The sequence below is a fragment of the Delphinus delphis genome, chromosome 7, assembly GCF_949987515.2.
Source record: "Delphinus delphis chromosome 7, mDelDel1.2, whole genome shotgun sequence".
Lineage (NCBI taxonomy): Eukaryota > Metazoa > Chordata > Mammalia > Artiodactyla > Delphinidae > Delphinus > Delphinus delphis.
This window is the reverse complement of record NC_082689.1, coordinates 93,262,457-93,279,857: the sequence shown is the minus strand read 5'-3', so window position 1 is coordinate 93,279,857 and position 17,401 is coordinate 93,262,457. Positions and strand designations below refer to the sequence as shown.

At 34.9% G+C, this 17,401-nt stretch overlaps 1 protein-coding gene across 2 annotated transcripts in view; it reads right to left on the bottom strand.

The window, feature by feature from the left end:
- The window catches only part of MCM6 (minichromosome maintenance complex component 6), a 45,966-nt gene continuing 28,565 nt past the window's right edge, over positions 1–17,401 (bottom strand). Inside the window, exons 13-18 of one of the 2 annotated variants that reach the window (XM_060016874.1) lie at positions 16,782–16,943; positions 10,561–10,602; positions 8,073–8,208; positions 6,554–6,709; positions 4,157–4,296; positions 1–812 (exon numbers count right to left, since the gene is read on the bottom strand). In XM_060016874.1, coding sequence (XP_059872857.1) covers positions 696–812; positions 4,157–4,296; positions 6,554–6,709; positions 8,073–8,208; positions 10,561–10,602; positions 16,782–16,943 — 753 coding nt within the window. In that variant the 3' untranslated portion in view covers positions 1–695. The remainder of the gene's footprint in view (positions 813–4,156; positions 4,297–6,553; positions 6,710–8,072; positions 8,209–10,560; positions 10,603–16,781; positions 16,944–17,401) is intronic. The other variant, XM_060016875.1, reaches the window with a different exon arrangement.

Genomic DNA, 17,401 nt, shown 5'->3' with positions numbered 1-17,401 from the left:
ATTCTGAGACCTTACTCTTAGGATATATAAGTTAAAAAAGTTATTAAAGAGTAATGCAAAAAGTATAATAAACTTTTTATTTTCATAAACTGTCTTTAAAAAAAACCAAAGAGAACTGGAATTAACCTTGGAAAGTCATCTCCAAGGCCTCTTAGCTTTCACACTAACAAATTCTTATAAGGACTCTCCTCACAGGAACCTACACTTAAATGTTTACCATAATGCCGTATTTCCACCCCTTTGCCCCAGGAATCAAGCAAAAAGGGAAAGACTCATATTCATGAATAAATGGAAGCAATAATTTATAATAGAAATAAAGCCAATAGACAACTGCAGAAAAAGTTATTTTGGTGAAAAAAAGTAGTTGGCAATTGAAAAATGTTATTTCTCCAATAAGACACCACATAACAAAAACAACAGACCTTTTCCTACACATGAAAACAAAGGTCTCAGTTATAGAAATGACACACTATTGCAATCCAACTTTTTTTAGGCAAGAAGCACACTAAACAAAGGGATAAAACCTGCGTTGGTATAAAAGGAATGTGACATATGAGGCAATCAACTTGGTTCTTCTTCCTCAGAGTAAATCTTCCTGAATCATCACTCCCAGAAGCACTTCTCTGGCTAGTAGAGCTCCACCCAGACTCCACGCCAGAGGTGGAAGGCCAGTTTCTCTGGTTACTTTCAATAACTCAATCTTCAAGCAAGTAGTTAGGGTTAACTACTAAGTAGGGATCTTCTTCATAGCTCTCACTTCCTTCTGTGGAGCCTTTCAATCCAGCTTGGGTGAGCTCAATTAGAACATGATCCTATGAAACACAAACGTTTGTCCTCAGTTCTCCAGCAGTATTATAAGAATGCTAAGATACACAGGACTTGGACTTGACCCTTCTTCTGAATATTTGTGACTAACATTTTCTTTCATTTCCCCCCAGAAACTCTCTCAGAAAAAGGACTATATCTTAAAGTCAATATCAAGCTTCTGCTAAGTCACCTTCCCATTAGGATACAGACTTTTTCATATCATAAACTTCTTTTGAAAAATTAAGAAATACATCAGTAAGACTGACGTTGTGATTTTAATCAGGTTCCCTAGCATATATATCAACTACTTATAAATATAACTTCAAAAAAGAACATATGAATTTTACAATCATGCAATTGTATAAAATCCTCTGATAAGTATGTTTATGATTCTGTTTATCACTCTGATAAGTGTTTAATTTCACTTAATATTATGTTAATTTTTAATTATTGGCCACTGAACTCTTTTATATACCATCCATTCATAATTTAGTTAGAAGTAGAATCTAAAGATAATTAACATGAAACAATTTTCCCTCTGACCTATTAACTAATTAAAAAAAGCAGAACATGCCATGTGGCTTAATAAACTTGATGACAGATTTGAAGCCATGATGTAACTATAAGTCTAATACGTCCACAAATGAGAAAGGCTCCTACCAAAGGCTCATACAGAGGAACTCAGGAAATAGTGATGTGATCCTAAGAAGGTGGAAAAGGCCCACAGTATAAGCACTAATTCCACTAAGAGGGATTGGACACTTTCAAGCACTCACTCTATGTACTAACACACCTTCACAGGAAGCATATTTGATTAGCACAGTACAAGTTCCTTAGTCTTCTGTATTGAGTTGGCTCAGGCGGTGAGTCAAACTTAAAAAGGTAAGCCCAATTTAGATCAGTTAATTTCACAACGTGTCCAAATGTGGATTTCTTGCATGGACCATCTTATCTTACACTGATCCCAGGGCCACAAGGGAGGGAAGGGCTGGCCTGATGCAAACACATTGCCCACCACTAACTAGATAGACAACTCTGAGCACAACGCCACCCCAGTTTAGCTTTATTTTTATACATATTATTCATTAAATTTTGAATGGAATAGTTCTTCCCACACCCCCACACCTGTAACCATAGACTCATCTAGTTCTATAGGGAAATAATTTTTCAGATGACAAACCCTGATATGTGACAACTATAATATTTATATAGTGAGCATTGTGAAGTCAACTGCAATCTCTGCCATTTGAACAGAAAAATTCAATCATTTAACAAGTATTTGAGCCCTCTATGACTTAGGCACCACTGTAGATTCTGGGGACACAGTGGCTAAAGAAACAAAGTCCCTGTCCTCATGGTGCTTGCATGTTAACAAGAGAGACAAAATAAACACCTAAATAAAGACTATACTGCCAGGCAATGATAAGCACTATGAAGAAACAAAGCAGGGTAAAGGGGTGACAGCAAGGAAGAGGCTATTTTGACTGGCCAGGCAAGAATAACTTCTCCGAGAAGGTAACATTTGAGCAGACCTCAGAATGGAGGATGGAATATGGGCAAAGAAACAAAGGGCATGTACAAAGGCCTTCATGCTTGGTGTGTCTAAGGAACAGTGACAAGGCTAGTGTCACTAAGCAGAATGGGCAAGGGGAAGAGGCTATGAAAAGAGGTGAATGAGGTGGGCAGGGGCTTGCTTGTGTAGGGTTCTGCAGGCCACGGTACGGAGACTGGATTTTATTCTAAATGTGAGAGAAGGACTAGAAGGAAGGGCACTAAAACAATTTGATTTGTTAAAAGATCTGTCTGGCTGCTGGGCAGAGAGCCACTGCAAGGGAGGACAGTTAGGAGGCACCCATGGAGGTCCAGGCACGGTGGCTTGGGTAGATGTGACGGTGGTGAGAAGAAAACAGAGAATACTGATACTGAAGGCAAGGCTCACAGGATTTGCTTATAAAAGGAGAGAAGTTGTGAGGGGAAAGAGAAGTCAAGGAATCAAGGATAATTCTAAGGTGCCTGGCTTAAAGCAAATGAGTAAGTGAAACATTGCAAGGAAAAACTGTTTTGAACACATTAAGCATGAGACGCCTATTAATTTGCAAGTAGGCAGCTAGCTACATACATTAGCAATTTAGAGGACAGGTGAGAGCTGGAGATATAAATATGGGAGTCATCACAAATGGTTTTTAATTCATAGAACCAAATGAGATCACTTAGGCAATGAATATAAATAGAAAAGAGGTCTGGGAACTAAGCATAATACTTCATTTAAAAAGTGACAAGAGAAAGACTCAGGAAAAGAGAATAAGAGGAAATAACCAGTGAGAAGGAGAAGACCCAGGAGAACATGGTGACTCAGAAGCCAAGTGAACAAAGTATTTCTAGAAGGAGTGATCTTTTTTTTTTTTTTTTTTTTTTGCGGTACACGGGCCTCTCACTGCTGTGGCCTCTCCCGTTGCAGAGCACAGGCTCTGGACACACAGTCTCAGTGGCCATGGCTCACGGGCCCAGCCGCTCCATGGCATGTGGGATCTTCCCGGCCCGGGGCACGAACCCATGTCCCCTGCATCGGCAGGCGGACTCTCAACCACTGCGCCACCAGGGAAGACCAGGAGTGATCAACTTTGACAGATGCTGCTGACAAGCTGAATACTGAAAATAATGAACTGATTGGAGTAGTGAGAAGGTATGTATGTAATGGTCCTTTAAGAGAGTAGGAGAATGAACTGCCTAGGGAAAAGTAATAGCATCGGGCAGTGCTACTGTGAGGTCAGTACTACTGTGACGTTGATAAGACAGAAGTAAAGAATTGTCCATTTGAGATTTGTGGTCATGAATTTAAAATAAAAGTGGGCACATGGTTGTATGCTTTTCTCCAGATACTTTTAACTGCATAGATATAGGTATAGAAAACGAATTAGATTGAACCAAATCTGGAGTTTTGCCAAGCAAGTAATATAAAAGAGAATGAATGAAGTTGAAAGTATAAGAAAAAAGTGATCATGGGATAGATTTTAAGCTGGGTAATGGGGGAGATAACATGAGGAAGGATAAAATGCAGAAAATAGGTGACAGTGGTCAGGACGCTCAAAGGTTTATGGTAGAGTGGAAAACAAAGGTTAAAAACACACAAATAATAAGACCCTAAATTCACTTTACCAGCTTTAAGTTCTGCTTATTTTAGCAGAAGAAATAAGTCAATTAACTGTTAATAATTCTCTCTTGTTTTACACAACTCCTAATTCTGACTAGATCCTAATGATTCAAAATAAATGAACATCTAATGAACCTACAAAGATTTGAGGCATGAACTCCTTCTGTAATACCTCAGCAAGCTTAATTATATACGTACATAGTGGGTGAGTCGATAAATGACTTTCTCTATGATTCTCTTTTTATTTATCAGCTCCTCTTCAGAATCTATTTCTGATTCGATTTCCTTCAAGTACCAATTAACAAGCTCACTCCTCTTTAATGCCGACTCATCCTCTTCTGTAACAACAAAAAATACATTTAAAAAGGATTAAATTATCCTTGTAGCAAACTGTATTGCCAATTCTTGGAGTCTGCATGCACAAGATAATGTACAGATTAGATAACCTTCAATCTGTCAGAAAACATATCTGCTGAAATAAGATTTGCAATCTTCCAGCTTATAAGCCTGAAAAATATTACTTGAATTAAAGTATGCCTTAAAAAAAAAAAAAAAAAAAAAAAGTATGCCTTACTTTATCCTGAAAAGAAAAATCTAAAAAAATAGAGATTATAAGAAACAAGTTTCTTAAAGCTATAACGACTTCAAAGTATGAAGGTGTTTCCTTCACCTTCTCATGCTTCACCACCTATGATAATCTGTCAACAGCAGTTGAAAGCATAAATTAGGAATGAAGTCACAGCAAGCAAAACTGCTTAAATACAACTATTCCTCTTTGGAAAGGGGAACACTTTATGGAATTGAGGTCAACCAAGGAGTGAAATCCATAGGTGTTCACTCAAAAATAAAAAATTACCAATTTATTCCAGCAAGGTCTATCCTTATTGACTGAACTACCTGCCCTTTAGAGTCCAGAACTCTAAATTCACAAGAGAAGTTGGAACCTGGCAATATTTTAAACTATCACAGATATAAAGTATACTAAAAGAAAACTTCATTTGTCTTGATTTTAGAAATTGCTAATAAAATACAAAATCAAAATAGGAAAATTTTAGCTTTACTGATGATGCCTCTGAAAAGTTTTATTATGGTTGTACTGAAATTTCAGTGGTTTGTCCAAATGCTTTTGAGTAAGTAATCTCTTTGGTTTACAGTTTAAAGTTTTGCCAGGGGACTTCCCTGGTGGTCCAATGGTTAAGACTCTGCACTCCCAATGCAGGGGGACTGGGTTCCATCCCTGGTTGGGGAACAAAGATCCCACATACCGCAATGAACCCACGTGCCCTAGAGCCCATGTGCTGCAACCAGAGAAGCCTGAGAGTGGCAACGAAGACCCAGAGTAGCCTAAATAAATAAATGAACTTTAAAAAAAATAAAGTTTTGTTAGAAAACAGCTGTCTATCTGAAGACTGAGAATTAATAACTTACCTGGCTGGGTGAATAGCGTCTTTTTTCTTTTTTTAGGGAAAGGAGGAAGACCTAGAATTTATCTGTGGAATGCACTGTGTGGGTGCTAATCGTATCTTTGCTCCATTGATGGTTGGCCATGTTTAAAACTTAGTTGCATGAGAGAGAGAAAGAATAAGTACAACATGAACACAGGAATGTTTGCTCCCAAATCTTTTTATGTGAGAAGGGACTGGAACTAAAACCTCTCTGTCCTAGTGGCCTCTTTACTGCCTTCTTTCCTCCTTCCCACTGGTCCACAGTTCCCAGGGGAATGAGGGCAGAAACTAAAGGGCTTAAATCTTTTAGTAAGCTAAGACAATCTCTGGTGTTCTCTTCCTCCATCGCAGTTAGGACACTCTGATGAGAATATGTCTGGAAGCCAGCATACTGACAGTCAAATAAGAATTTTTTGATGGTTAATCACCAACCGAAGTTTAAGTTCAACCCCTTGATTTAATCACTTTTCCTTCTGCCTTGTGGCTAATTACAGGTTGAGAAAACCTGGATAGCATGGTAAAGCAGTTAAGAACAGGAAGGGTAGTAATGTTCAGGTATCACACTTTACCTACAGAGAAATGAGGATTTTACTTCATTTCTAGTCTGGAATGTACTTGTGCTAATAGCCTTTTGAGTTTCAATTACTTGTCTATGATATATAAACACTCTAGGAGTCCATCCATTTTAAACAAACCCATTGTAAGGAAAAGTGACTTTGCATCTGTAAAAACATTTGTTAAGTGCGTCTTTATATATTATCAGATCCCAAATTCAGCTTCACAAATATTAAAATAGGCCAAGGACATTAATAAGAATGAGTCATAAACCTTTGACAATGAACTTGTGGGGAAATGTCTGGGCTGGTAGATATGCTGACATTCCCTAGTAGATTTTGTTTGCCAAAGTGAGCTTGTCTAACAGTTTCTCATCTCTTCTGACAAAATAACACAATCTTTAGCAATCAGAAGTTGTTAGCTGATTCACTTTGTCATAAAGCAGAAACTAACACACCATTGTAAAGCAATTATACTCCAATGAAGATGTTAAAGAAAAAAAAGATGTTAGACAAAAAAAAAAAAGTTGTTTATGTGAATACAGCTTATGTAAGTGACTCAGCATGTGAGCAGCACTAAGTATGTATGGCCTCACCTTCTTCCATCTTTCTGAGATGAAGCACAATAAGGTTAGAGATTCGGCAGTATTCGGAGAAGCCCAGCCTTAAGGAGGCTTTTGGAACAGCATCTTGGTTCATGTCTTCACTGTGGCCATTAATTCCATTCACAGGAGCAGGGATATCAGCATGACCTAAGTGAAATATTAACTGTTTGAATCTTCTTTCTGTGCCTCCAACTCCCTTATTAAATGTTTATAAATATACTACTTATATTTTAATACTACTATTAATAATATTAATATAGTTATATAATTATAACTATATTATATAGTTATAATTATATAACTATATATATATTATATATATTTATATATTATATATATTATATATATATAATATAAATATTTATGAATATTTTTATAAATATAAATATTATATAAAATTTTTATATTTATAAAATATATATAAATATTATAAAAATATTTATATTTTATATATTATATATATATTTTAGATATAAATATATAAAATATATATAAATATTATAAAAATATTTATAAATATAAATATTATGTAAAAATATATAATTTTTTATATTTATATATATAAATATATATTTTATATATATTATATATAAATATATAAAAATATAGTTATATAATTATATATATAATATAGTTATATAAATATTATATAAATATATATATTTATATATAAATATATATTTATATATATATTTATATATATTATATATATTTATATTTATATATATATAAAATAATATTTAAATATTATATATATAATTATATATATATATAAATATATAAAATATATATTTATATATATAAATATATATAACTATATATAACTATATATAACTATATATATAAATATATATAACTATATTTTTATATAATATATAAAAATATATATATTTATATAATATATATATTATATAAAAATATAGTTATATAATTATAGCTATATTATATAGTTATAATTATATAACTATATATATAAATATATATATTATATATACAATATATATTATATAACTATATATAAAATATAAATAATAATATAGTATTAAATTAAATAATTTAATACTAATATTAATAATAATATAAATATAATTATACTTATATACATAAGTATAAATACTTATATTTTAATACTATAACCATATAGTTATACTCAGTATTTAGTAATTGTATAAATAAATTAGAAAATTTATAAATGCTACCAGTGAATACAAAAACCCATTTGGAAGGGATGGGAAGATTGGGAGATAAAAGGATTTCATAATCTGAAAGTGCATTTGCAATATTAAGTCCACTGTCTCCATTTTGGTGTTTTTTCTCTCAGTCTTTCAAGCATATATATTTTATATCAAGTAATTATATTTTAACTTAGAAACAGTTAATAAAATTCAATATCCATTTTTTCCCCTTTTGCTAATAGACTTCACAACCATCAGTAAGTGCATTTTTACCATGACATCTCAGAGAACATTTTGGTCCCTAACTCTAGAACAGTCATGAACAGACACCTCACCATGGATGCCATCTGGGCCCTCATCTACCTCCATCTGGGCATCTTCGTCTTGATCTAGATTGACATCAGGTGTTTCTACACGGATGATTGATTTATTCAGTAACCTGAAAGCTTCCTTCACATGTTTAGGCTGGACCTAAGCCAATCAAGATGAAGTAAATCAGTAAGCCAGTCTTTTTGATATAACAAACAGACTTTCTCCATATGAAATTACAGTGGCATTTTGGTTTTCTCACTTTCTCCCTCTACACAACATAAAATATGAGAGAACACCATAAATTCACCAGAATGGTTAAAAGGACCAACAATATTGAGAATGTAGACAACTTTCATTCACTGCTGCTGGGAATATAAATTGTTACAACCATTATGGAAAACTGATTTTCAGGCTTTACTAAACTGCACACACCTACAATCTATGACCCAATGATTCCACTCCTAGATACACACCAAACAGAAATGTACGTATAAATACATCAGATGAACTAAAAGACCTGCACATCCCATAAGAACCCAAATTGGAACTATCCAAATGTCCATTAATAGAAGAATGAGCCAATCACTGTGATAACATTCACTGATAGTTACGTGTATTTAACCACAACTGGGAGGGGAAAAAAGGTTGAAAACAACCTAACTAACCATCAGGAAAAGTATGGTTAGAATACTATATAACCATAAAGAAAAAAAAAAAAAGGTTATCCTCAGAGAACAGTAGCAGTGACTGTAAACAAACTGAAAGGGTAGCTCTTATAGATGCTAGTAAGGAAGGTTCAACTTCCTGATCTGGGTATAGATTACATAGATACGTTCATTGAAAGTTAACAGAACTGTACACTTGTGATTTGTGCACTCTCTGTACGTATGTTTTGCCTCAAAAAAAAAAGCCTACTTAGAAGAAAAATTACAAGTCTATTTGGGGGCAGGGGGAGACTGCTTTAAGTCTTTGTATGAATAATCAACAGTCTCTCTAAATCTACTCCCTTCCTAATGAGCTGAGCCCTATAACAATAGATAAACCCAGCAGAGCAGCCTTTTTTTTTTTCCTTTAAATACATTACCACCTGCAATGAAACTTTAAGCCATTTGAGAACAGTCAATATCAAGACATATCCTAGTAAACTTACTGGTCTACAAAAATAAGATACTTTGGAAAGAGAAAATACTTTGGAAAGAGAAAAATATCAAACTACTTATGGAGGAAAAATTAATAATCAAGGGCTGGCCTCAGATTTTCGCAAAGAACAACTGATGTCAGGATACAGTAGAAAAATTTCTAAGAAAAGAAAATATGAGCCAGAGGTTGGATGTCATTCAGGTAAAGACTACAAATAACCCTGCTGAACATAACACTCAGGGAATATTATTCCCATGAACTCATCTTTTTCATCAAACCCTTGAAAAAAGGCCAATTTTCAATCAGTGAAGTGATAAGTTAGAAATCGTAACAAATTTATCTCCAATGATCATGCCTTGCACACATTTAGCTACAAAACTAAGACTTAAACAAACGTGGGAATCAAGAGTGACAGAAGAAAATGTAAATGGTATATGTCCTGAAGATAGAGGGGTACAGGGAGACCCAAGAGATGGGAGTAAATTTGCTGATAGCCCCCAAAATGAGCGGAAGACGTAAATAAACATTTCTCCAAAGACATATAGATGGCCAAGACGCATATGAAAAGATGCTCAACATCACTAACTACTAGAGAAACGCAAATCAAAACTACAATGAGGTATCACCTCACACCAGTCAGAATGGCCATCACCAAAAAATCTACAAACAATTAGTGCTGGAGAGGGTGTGGAGAAAAGGGAACCCTCTTGCACTGTTGGTAGGAATGTAAATTGATACAGCCACTGTCGAGAACGGTATGGAGGTTCATTAAAAAAACTAAAAATAGAATTACCATATGACCCAGCAATTCCACTACTAGGCATATACCCAGAGAAAACCATTAATTCAAAAAGACATATGCATCCCAATATTCATTGCAGCACTATTTACAATAGCCAGGTCATGGAAGTAACCTAAATGCCTATCAACAGATGAATGGTTAAAGAAGATGTGGTATATATATACAATGGAATATTACTCAGCCATAAAAAGGACAGAAATTGGGTCATTTGTAGAGGCGTGGATGGACCTAGAGACTGTCATACAAAATGAAGTAAGTCAGAAAGAGAAAAACAAATGTCATATATGAACACATATACATGGAATCTAGAAAAATTGTACAGATCAAACTTTTTGCAAGGCAGAAAGACAGAGAACAAACGTATGGACACCAAGGAGGGAAAGGGGAGGTGGGATGAATTGGGAGATTGCAATTGACATATACATACACTAATATGTATAAAATAGATAACTAATGAGAATCTGCTGTATAGCACAGGGAACTCCACTTTGCTGTACAGTAGAAACTAACACAACATTGTAAGACAACTATATCCCAATTAAAAAAAAATTTTGCTGATTGCCTCTCACCTGTAACAGATGATAAATCAAGCCATGGATAAGCATATCTGACTGTGCAAAGGTAAACAGTAAAATATTATTTACTAAAATCAGGTGGTTGGGAGGGAAGGGAAGAAGAAAGAAGATGAAACATGCTAATTTTATCACTTCATAGTAGAGAACCAATAGAGAACTAAGGGTACAATATAAAGTTATAATAATAAAAGTAACCACTAAAATAACTTTCTGAATCTCAGAACTACACATACAAGCAAAAGCAAAGTGACCACAAAATGAAAAATCATGTCAACTATAAAAAGAAAACAAAAACGAAAACCCAAATAAACCTATCTCTCATACCAATAAATGTAAATGGGTTTAACTTACATGCTAAATAAATTTTCTTTGCATCACAAAACAAAATCCGACTCTATGCTGTATATGTATATAAGACACACTTAAACTTACTCAGAAATGCCGAAAAATAGTAAAAAGTTAGGCAAACGTATACCTGTATACCTAACAAAGAAAGCAAGGTGGAGTTCAGGCCAAAAGGCATAAATGAGACAAAGTTAGAGGGTACAAATCTCAATGAAAATATATGTATCAGTTAAGAGAACAACAATATCAGTAAAATAGAATTTATAGGAGAAAAAAGGATAAATACAAAGAGACAATAACTATGTTGGTAGAGAAATAAAACCTATTCATAGGAGACTTTTCTTTTAATTAATTAATTAATTTTTGGCTGCACTGGGTCTTCATTGCTATGTGCAGGCTCTAGTTGCAGCGAGTGGGGGCTACTCTTCATTGCGGCGCCCAGGCTTCTCCCTGCGGTGGCTTCTCTTGTTGCGGAGCACGGCCTCTAGGCACGTGGGCTTCAGTAGTTGTGGCTCACGGGCTCTAGAGCGCAGGCTCAGTAGCTGTAGCTCACGGGCTTAGTTGTTCCACAGCATGTGGGATCTTCCCAGACCAGGGCTTGAACCCTTGTCCCATGCGCATTGGCAGGCGGATTCTCAACCTCTGCACCACCAGTGAAGTCCCCATAGGAGACTTTTAACTTTCAATCTAGAGAAGATACAGTAGACCAAAACACCCGACAAAAAAATAGAAGACCTATGTAACATAATAAGGTAACCTCCCCCTTCACAGATATATAAAATTATATACACTGTAAACAGAGACTAGGCCTTCCATTGAAGTGCTCATGGAACACCTATGGAAATGGGCTCTGGGCTACAAAGCATCCAAAAAACCAAATTCCAAAAAACCAAAAAACTAAATGAGAAACATAGACATCATTTTCTAATCACAATGCAGTAAAATTAAAACAAGCAACCAAAAAAACATTCTAACTGGATATTATTCTAACTGGATATTATTAAACTCTGAAACAACTCTTCGTAGTGGATACTTTTCTAGGAAAATGTAGCTTACCAAAACTGACCCAAGAAGAGATAGAAAATCTAAACAAGACTGACTTCCATGGCAGAAATTAAGAACCATGCACCCAAATTGTATACACTAGACCCAGAGAGTTTTACTTGAGAATTCATATCAGTAAAATAGCAGATAATTTTAATGCAATAGAAAACCATTCTAGAATAGAGAAAAAAGGGGAAAACTTTCAAAAATGTAAATGAAATAACCACGATAATAAAACAGACTGCAAAAACAAATGGAATCAATGTTTTTTATGAGTACTGCTTTAAAAATTCTAAATAACAGCAAACAAGCCAAATGCATTAAAAAAAAGTGGGATTTATTCCAGGAAGGCTTGACATTAGAAAGTCTATTAATTTATTTTTCATTTTAATAGATCCAGGAGAAAAAAAAATCATGATTAACTCTATACACACTAAAAAGACAACTGGCCAAAAAAAAAAAATCTTCTTGATAAAAATATTCAAGACATAATAATAAATGTATAGTTCCTATTGATAAAAACACATCGTATCTCAGCCACAGAGCCAATTAGGAACAAGAAAAAAATGTCCAATGTCATAATTATTAGACATTGTATTACAACAGCAAAGGTAAATTAGTGGAAAATATGGGAAAAGATTAAGTTTCTTTTTCAATAAGAATAGAAAGAAAAACATATGCCATTTATCATTTGCAAATAAGAACAAAAATCTGGAAAATCAACAGACTCAACTGAAAAACTACTACAAACAAAAGGCATCAGTATAGTACATAACTAGCATACAGATATCAATAGTTCATATATACACGCAACAACCAGTTAAAATATAAAATGAAAAAAGTCTACCTTCAATACCCACAAAAATAACAAAATATCAAGAAATAAATTCAACAAGAAACATGCAAAAATCATATGAACTTTAAAACCTATTGAGTGAAACAAAAGACATATGTGGAAAAATCTAGAAACAATAAATGCTGGAGAGGGTGTGAAGAAAAGGGAACACTCCTACACTGCTGCTGGTAATGTGAATTGGTACAGCCACTATGGAGAACGGTATGGAGGTTCCTTAAAAAACTACAAATAGAACTACCATATGACCCAGCAATCCCACTACTGGGCATATACCCTGAGAAAACCATAATTAAAAAAGAGTCACATACCAAAATTTTCATTGCAGCTCTATTTGCAATAGCCCGGAGATGGAAACAAACTAAGTGCCCATCATCGGATGAATGGATAAAGATGTGGCACATATATATAATGGAATATTACTCAGCCATAAAAAGAAACGAAACTGAGCTATTTGTAATGAGGTGGATAGTCCTAGAGTCTGTCATACAGAGTGAAGTCAGAAAGAGAAAGACAAATACCGTATGCTAACACATATATATGGAATTTAAGGGAAAAAAATGTCATGAAGAACCTAGGGGTAAGACAGGAATAAAGACACAGACCTACTGGAGAACGGACTTGAGGATATGGGGAGGGGGAAGAGTGAGCTGTGACAAAGCGAGAGAGAGGCATGGACATATATCACTACCAAACGTAAGGTAGATAGCTAGTGGGAAGCAGCCGCATAGCACAGGGACATCAGCTCGGTGCTTTGTGACCGCCTGGAGGGGTGGGATAGGGAGGGTGGGAGGGAGGGGGACGCAGGAGGGAAGAGATATGGGAACATGTGTATATGTATGGCTGATTCACTTTGTTGTGAAGCGGAAACTAACACACCATTGTGAAGCAATTGTACCCCAATAAAGATGTTAAAAAAAAAAAAAAGACATAAGTGGAAAGATAATGAGGTCTCTGGTACTCAGAACTGTTAACGAATGTTTGCATTTGTCATTCTAGACACCTGAAAGGAAGGCACTGCTTTAACCTCTTGAACTTAGGCATGGCCATGTTAATTCCTCTGACCAATGAAATGTGACCAGCAGTGTCATGTCATTTCTAGATAGAAGGTTAAGAAATGGCATATGATTCACCTTGTCTTTTCTGTCTTCTGTGATCATGGAAGTGTATGTCAAGAAAGAACCTTTACATCAGCCTGAATTTCTGAGCGATGTGAAGCGCAGAGCCTCTGGCTAACATAAATGAACATGAAGCATGAGCAAAAAAATGTAATTGTTTCTGTTTTAAACAGCTGAGATTTTTATAGTGGCATAATCTAGATTCTAACCGCTATTATGCTTTCTTAGAAAAAATCATCATAAAGAAGTCAATTCTCCATATTAACATATAAATTTAACATGTTCTCAATATCAATAATTTTTTGGGGGGTATACTATTTTTATTTTATTCATATTTAAATTTCACCTCAAATACTGAGCTCAAGTATATGCTGGCCCTATGTTCAGATTTTTGAAATAAAGATAAATGGACAGATAGCTTTAAGGGTGAATGTATTTCATATTTCACAATATATTCAACAATTAGGGAAAATCTAGGGGGTGGTATAATTATATACCTTTATACATTTAGTAGCACAAGTACAGGGAAAAGCCATGCAACTGGAGGAAAAACCCATTTCAGGGCTGAACAGAGAGGTCCTTGAATGCCAACAGAATCTCCCCTTGACTTCAGACAAACCAAGGAGTCTGTCAGTATACAAAAAACACTGAATTCAGGAGCAATAGGACAGGTATTAAGGAATTGGTTCTTGCCAATCAGGATTATGTGGGCCAGTCTGAAGTGAGCAGAGGTGGCTGGAGGCTGGAAATGTTGTAGCTCAAGTTCAGAATCTATAGATTAGAACAGCAGTCTAGAGACAGAATGGTTAGTGCTTTGTTCAAAAATTCCTGGGTTTTCCAAACAAGTTCCTAGGATGCTTTCCTCAAACAGTGAATATCACTCATCAATAAAAACCAAAACAAAACAAAGCCAGCTGGCTATTAAGTTCACAACAGCCAAAAGAGAACAATGCAGTGGAACATGCATTGGAACAAAAGTGCAACAATGCAGTGGAACAAAAGAGAACATTTAAAATATTGTGGTACTAATGCAAGAGGAGGCTAAGACAGCATAGGAACAGAATTCAGGAAAGAGATCCTAACAAACACAAGAATATATAATAAAAGCATACCAAACCAGTGTGGAAAAGACGGATTGTTCAGTAAGTGGTGTTGGAACAACTAGGAAACTAGCTGAAAAAGAATCAACTGATTTACACCTCACATCTTACAGAAGGATAAATACCAAATGTTTGAATGATTTAAATACAAACAATGAAACCATCTAAATGCTTGAGGAAATCCTGAGAAAATTCTTTTATAATCTTAGAGTGGGGGAGGCCTTCTAATAAAACAAAGTAAAAAGTGAACAAAGAATATGATCATAAAAGGAAGTAGAAATGGCTCTTAAATATATGCAAAAACACTCAATTTTATTCAGGAACTGCATCTGTGTATATATATATGCATATATGTATATTTATTTTATATCATATGCATTTACTACCTATTGAAAAACCAAAAAAAGGAAAGAAAAATCTGTTAGAAATTCTCCAAGACACATCAGTTCTATGAAATTCATTTTAAGAAACATTACAATGAAGAAAAAAAAAAAGGTACAAATGTTAGTATGGTTTTTAAGAATTCCCCTCCATCATGGCCTATTCTTTCTCTACAGATTCCACTATATTCCTCCCAATACCCTTCACTCTAAACTTTCCACCTTCACTCTAAAAATTCCTACCAAAATTCTATACACCCTTCAGTGATCCAGTTTAAATGTTGGCATCTCCCCAAACCCTCCACCTTTGTTATGAAATAATTCATTGATCTCTGTACTCTTTGCTGATGACACTCCATCTAATATCGTCTCTCATATTTCACATGCTTAATTAAACATATGTCTTGCTCCCACCAAACTATCAGCAATGGAAGATAGGGGCTCTTTTATTCATCTCCTAACTTACAAAGATGTCCACTAAATGTCAGGAGAATCAAAGAATAACAAGTAAGACAGTGTGAAAGTATTTTGTAAACAGTAAAGTACCACATCAGAGAATTTGAAAAATTAGACAAAAGGAAAAAAGCCAAAAAATGAAATCTATGAGATAGAAATGGTGAATGAAGTAAGAACAGTGGTTACTTCTGGGGAAGGAAGGGTGCAAGGGAACTTTTTAGGATGATGTAAACCTTCTTTGTTATAAGCTGAGTGGCCACAAGGGTGTACGTAAAAAGTCAAAGCTGTACATTTTTCTCTATGTGAATTATACCTCAATCATACTATTAAGAAAAACAGCCAAACTCCTTCCTCAAACAAAATCTTACACTGTCTAAAATATAAAGCTAGATAAAAGCAGAGCTTGTTTGCTTGAAGCAGAGATGAGGGCATCCTTCCACTCTGCCCCCCATTTACTCCCTAAATACCCACTGACATGTACCTGTAGAACCCAGGGCTCAAAGAACAATTTAATATACACATGTTATACAAAGGAGAATTCCCTTATTAGGAGACTGGAGGCTACATTATCATATCTGCATCCCCTCCCACAGGCCTAGCACATTGTAGGATTTAAACAAATTTTCCTTGAATGAATGGCATTAATCTTGAACTCACCTCTATATGTATGTACTCTATAATCTATGTCATGATTATCTCATTATCATTAATCTAACTACTACATTCAAAAAATGGTTGACAGCAACATTCTTCAAGGGGAAAACCCCAGGGTCAGGGGTCATGTATCCTATGAGCACTCAATAGTCATATAAAAATAAATCTGCAACTAATGCTAGTATGTCTTATACCAAACATAAAAACAGCTTGTAAGCCAACAAATCAATTTCTCTTTCCCATTATGTTAGAGTGACTTTGATACCTCATCACAGCAGTGCATCCGAGCCATTGCTTCAGAGAGACGGATCATGCTCTCAAGCTGTCGCACTGTAATCCTCCATGAAGACTTGGTTACTCCAGAACCATCCCTCTGGCGGAGGCGTTTATACTGTTCCACAATGAAGTCCTCCGACTCTTTAGAAATCTGTTCCAGAGTATCAGTGAAGTCAGAGCATTTCTACTTAATGGGAGCAGCTTTAAACATTAAGTTTAAGAGCCTTCCAGGTGAAGATACTCTGGGGAAACTAAGAAGGTCAAAACTTTGAAACCAATGACAAGAAATTAATACTGAAATGCCTTTCAAAAGAAACTAATACAAAGGAGGACTATGAATTCCATGTACTAATTTTATGAATAGGAAGACAGTAGAGTTAGTATTTAAGCAAATGACCATTTCTAAACAATGTATACTTTTATACCCAACATGCGAAAGCTCATTAAACAGATTACTGCTCAGGCTATTCTTGAGGCTCAGTTAATTAACTTATGCAGTCTTTGGGAAAAAGAAAAGTCAATATATATAATACTGCCCCCTATCAGTGGCTTCACGTTCTGTGGTTTCAGTTACCTGTGGTCACCTGAAGTCTGAAAATATTAAACAGA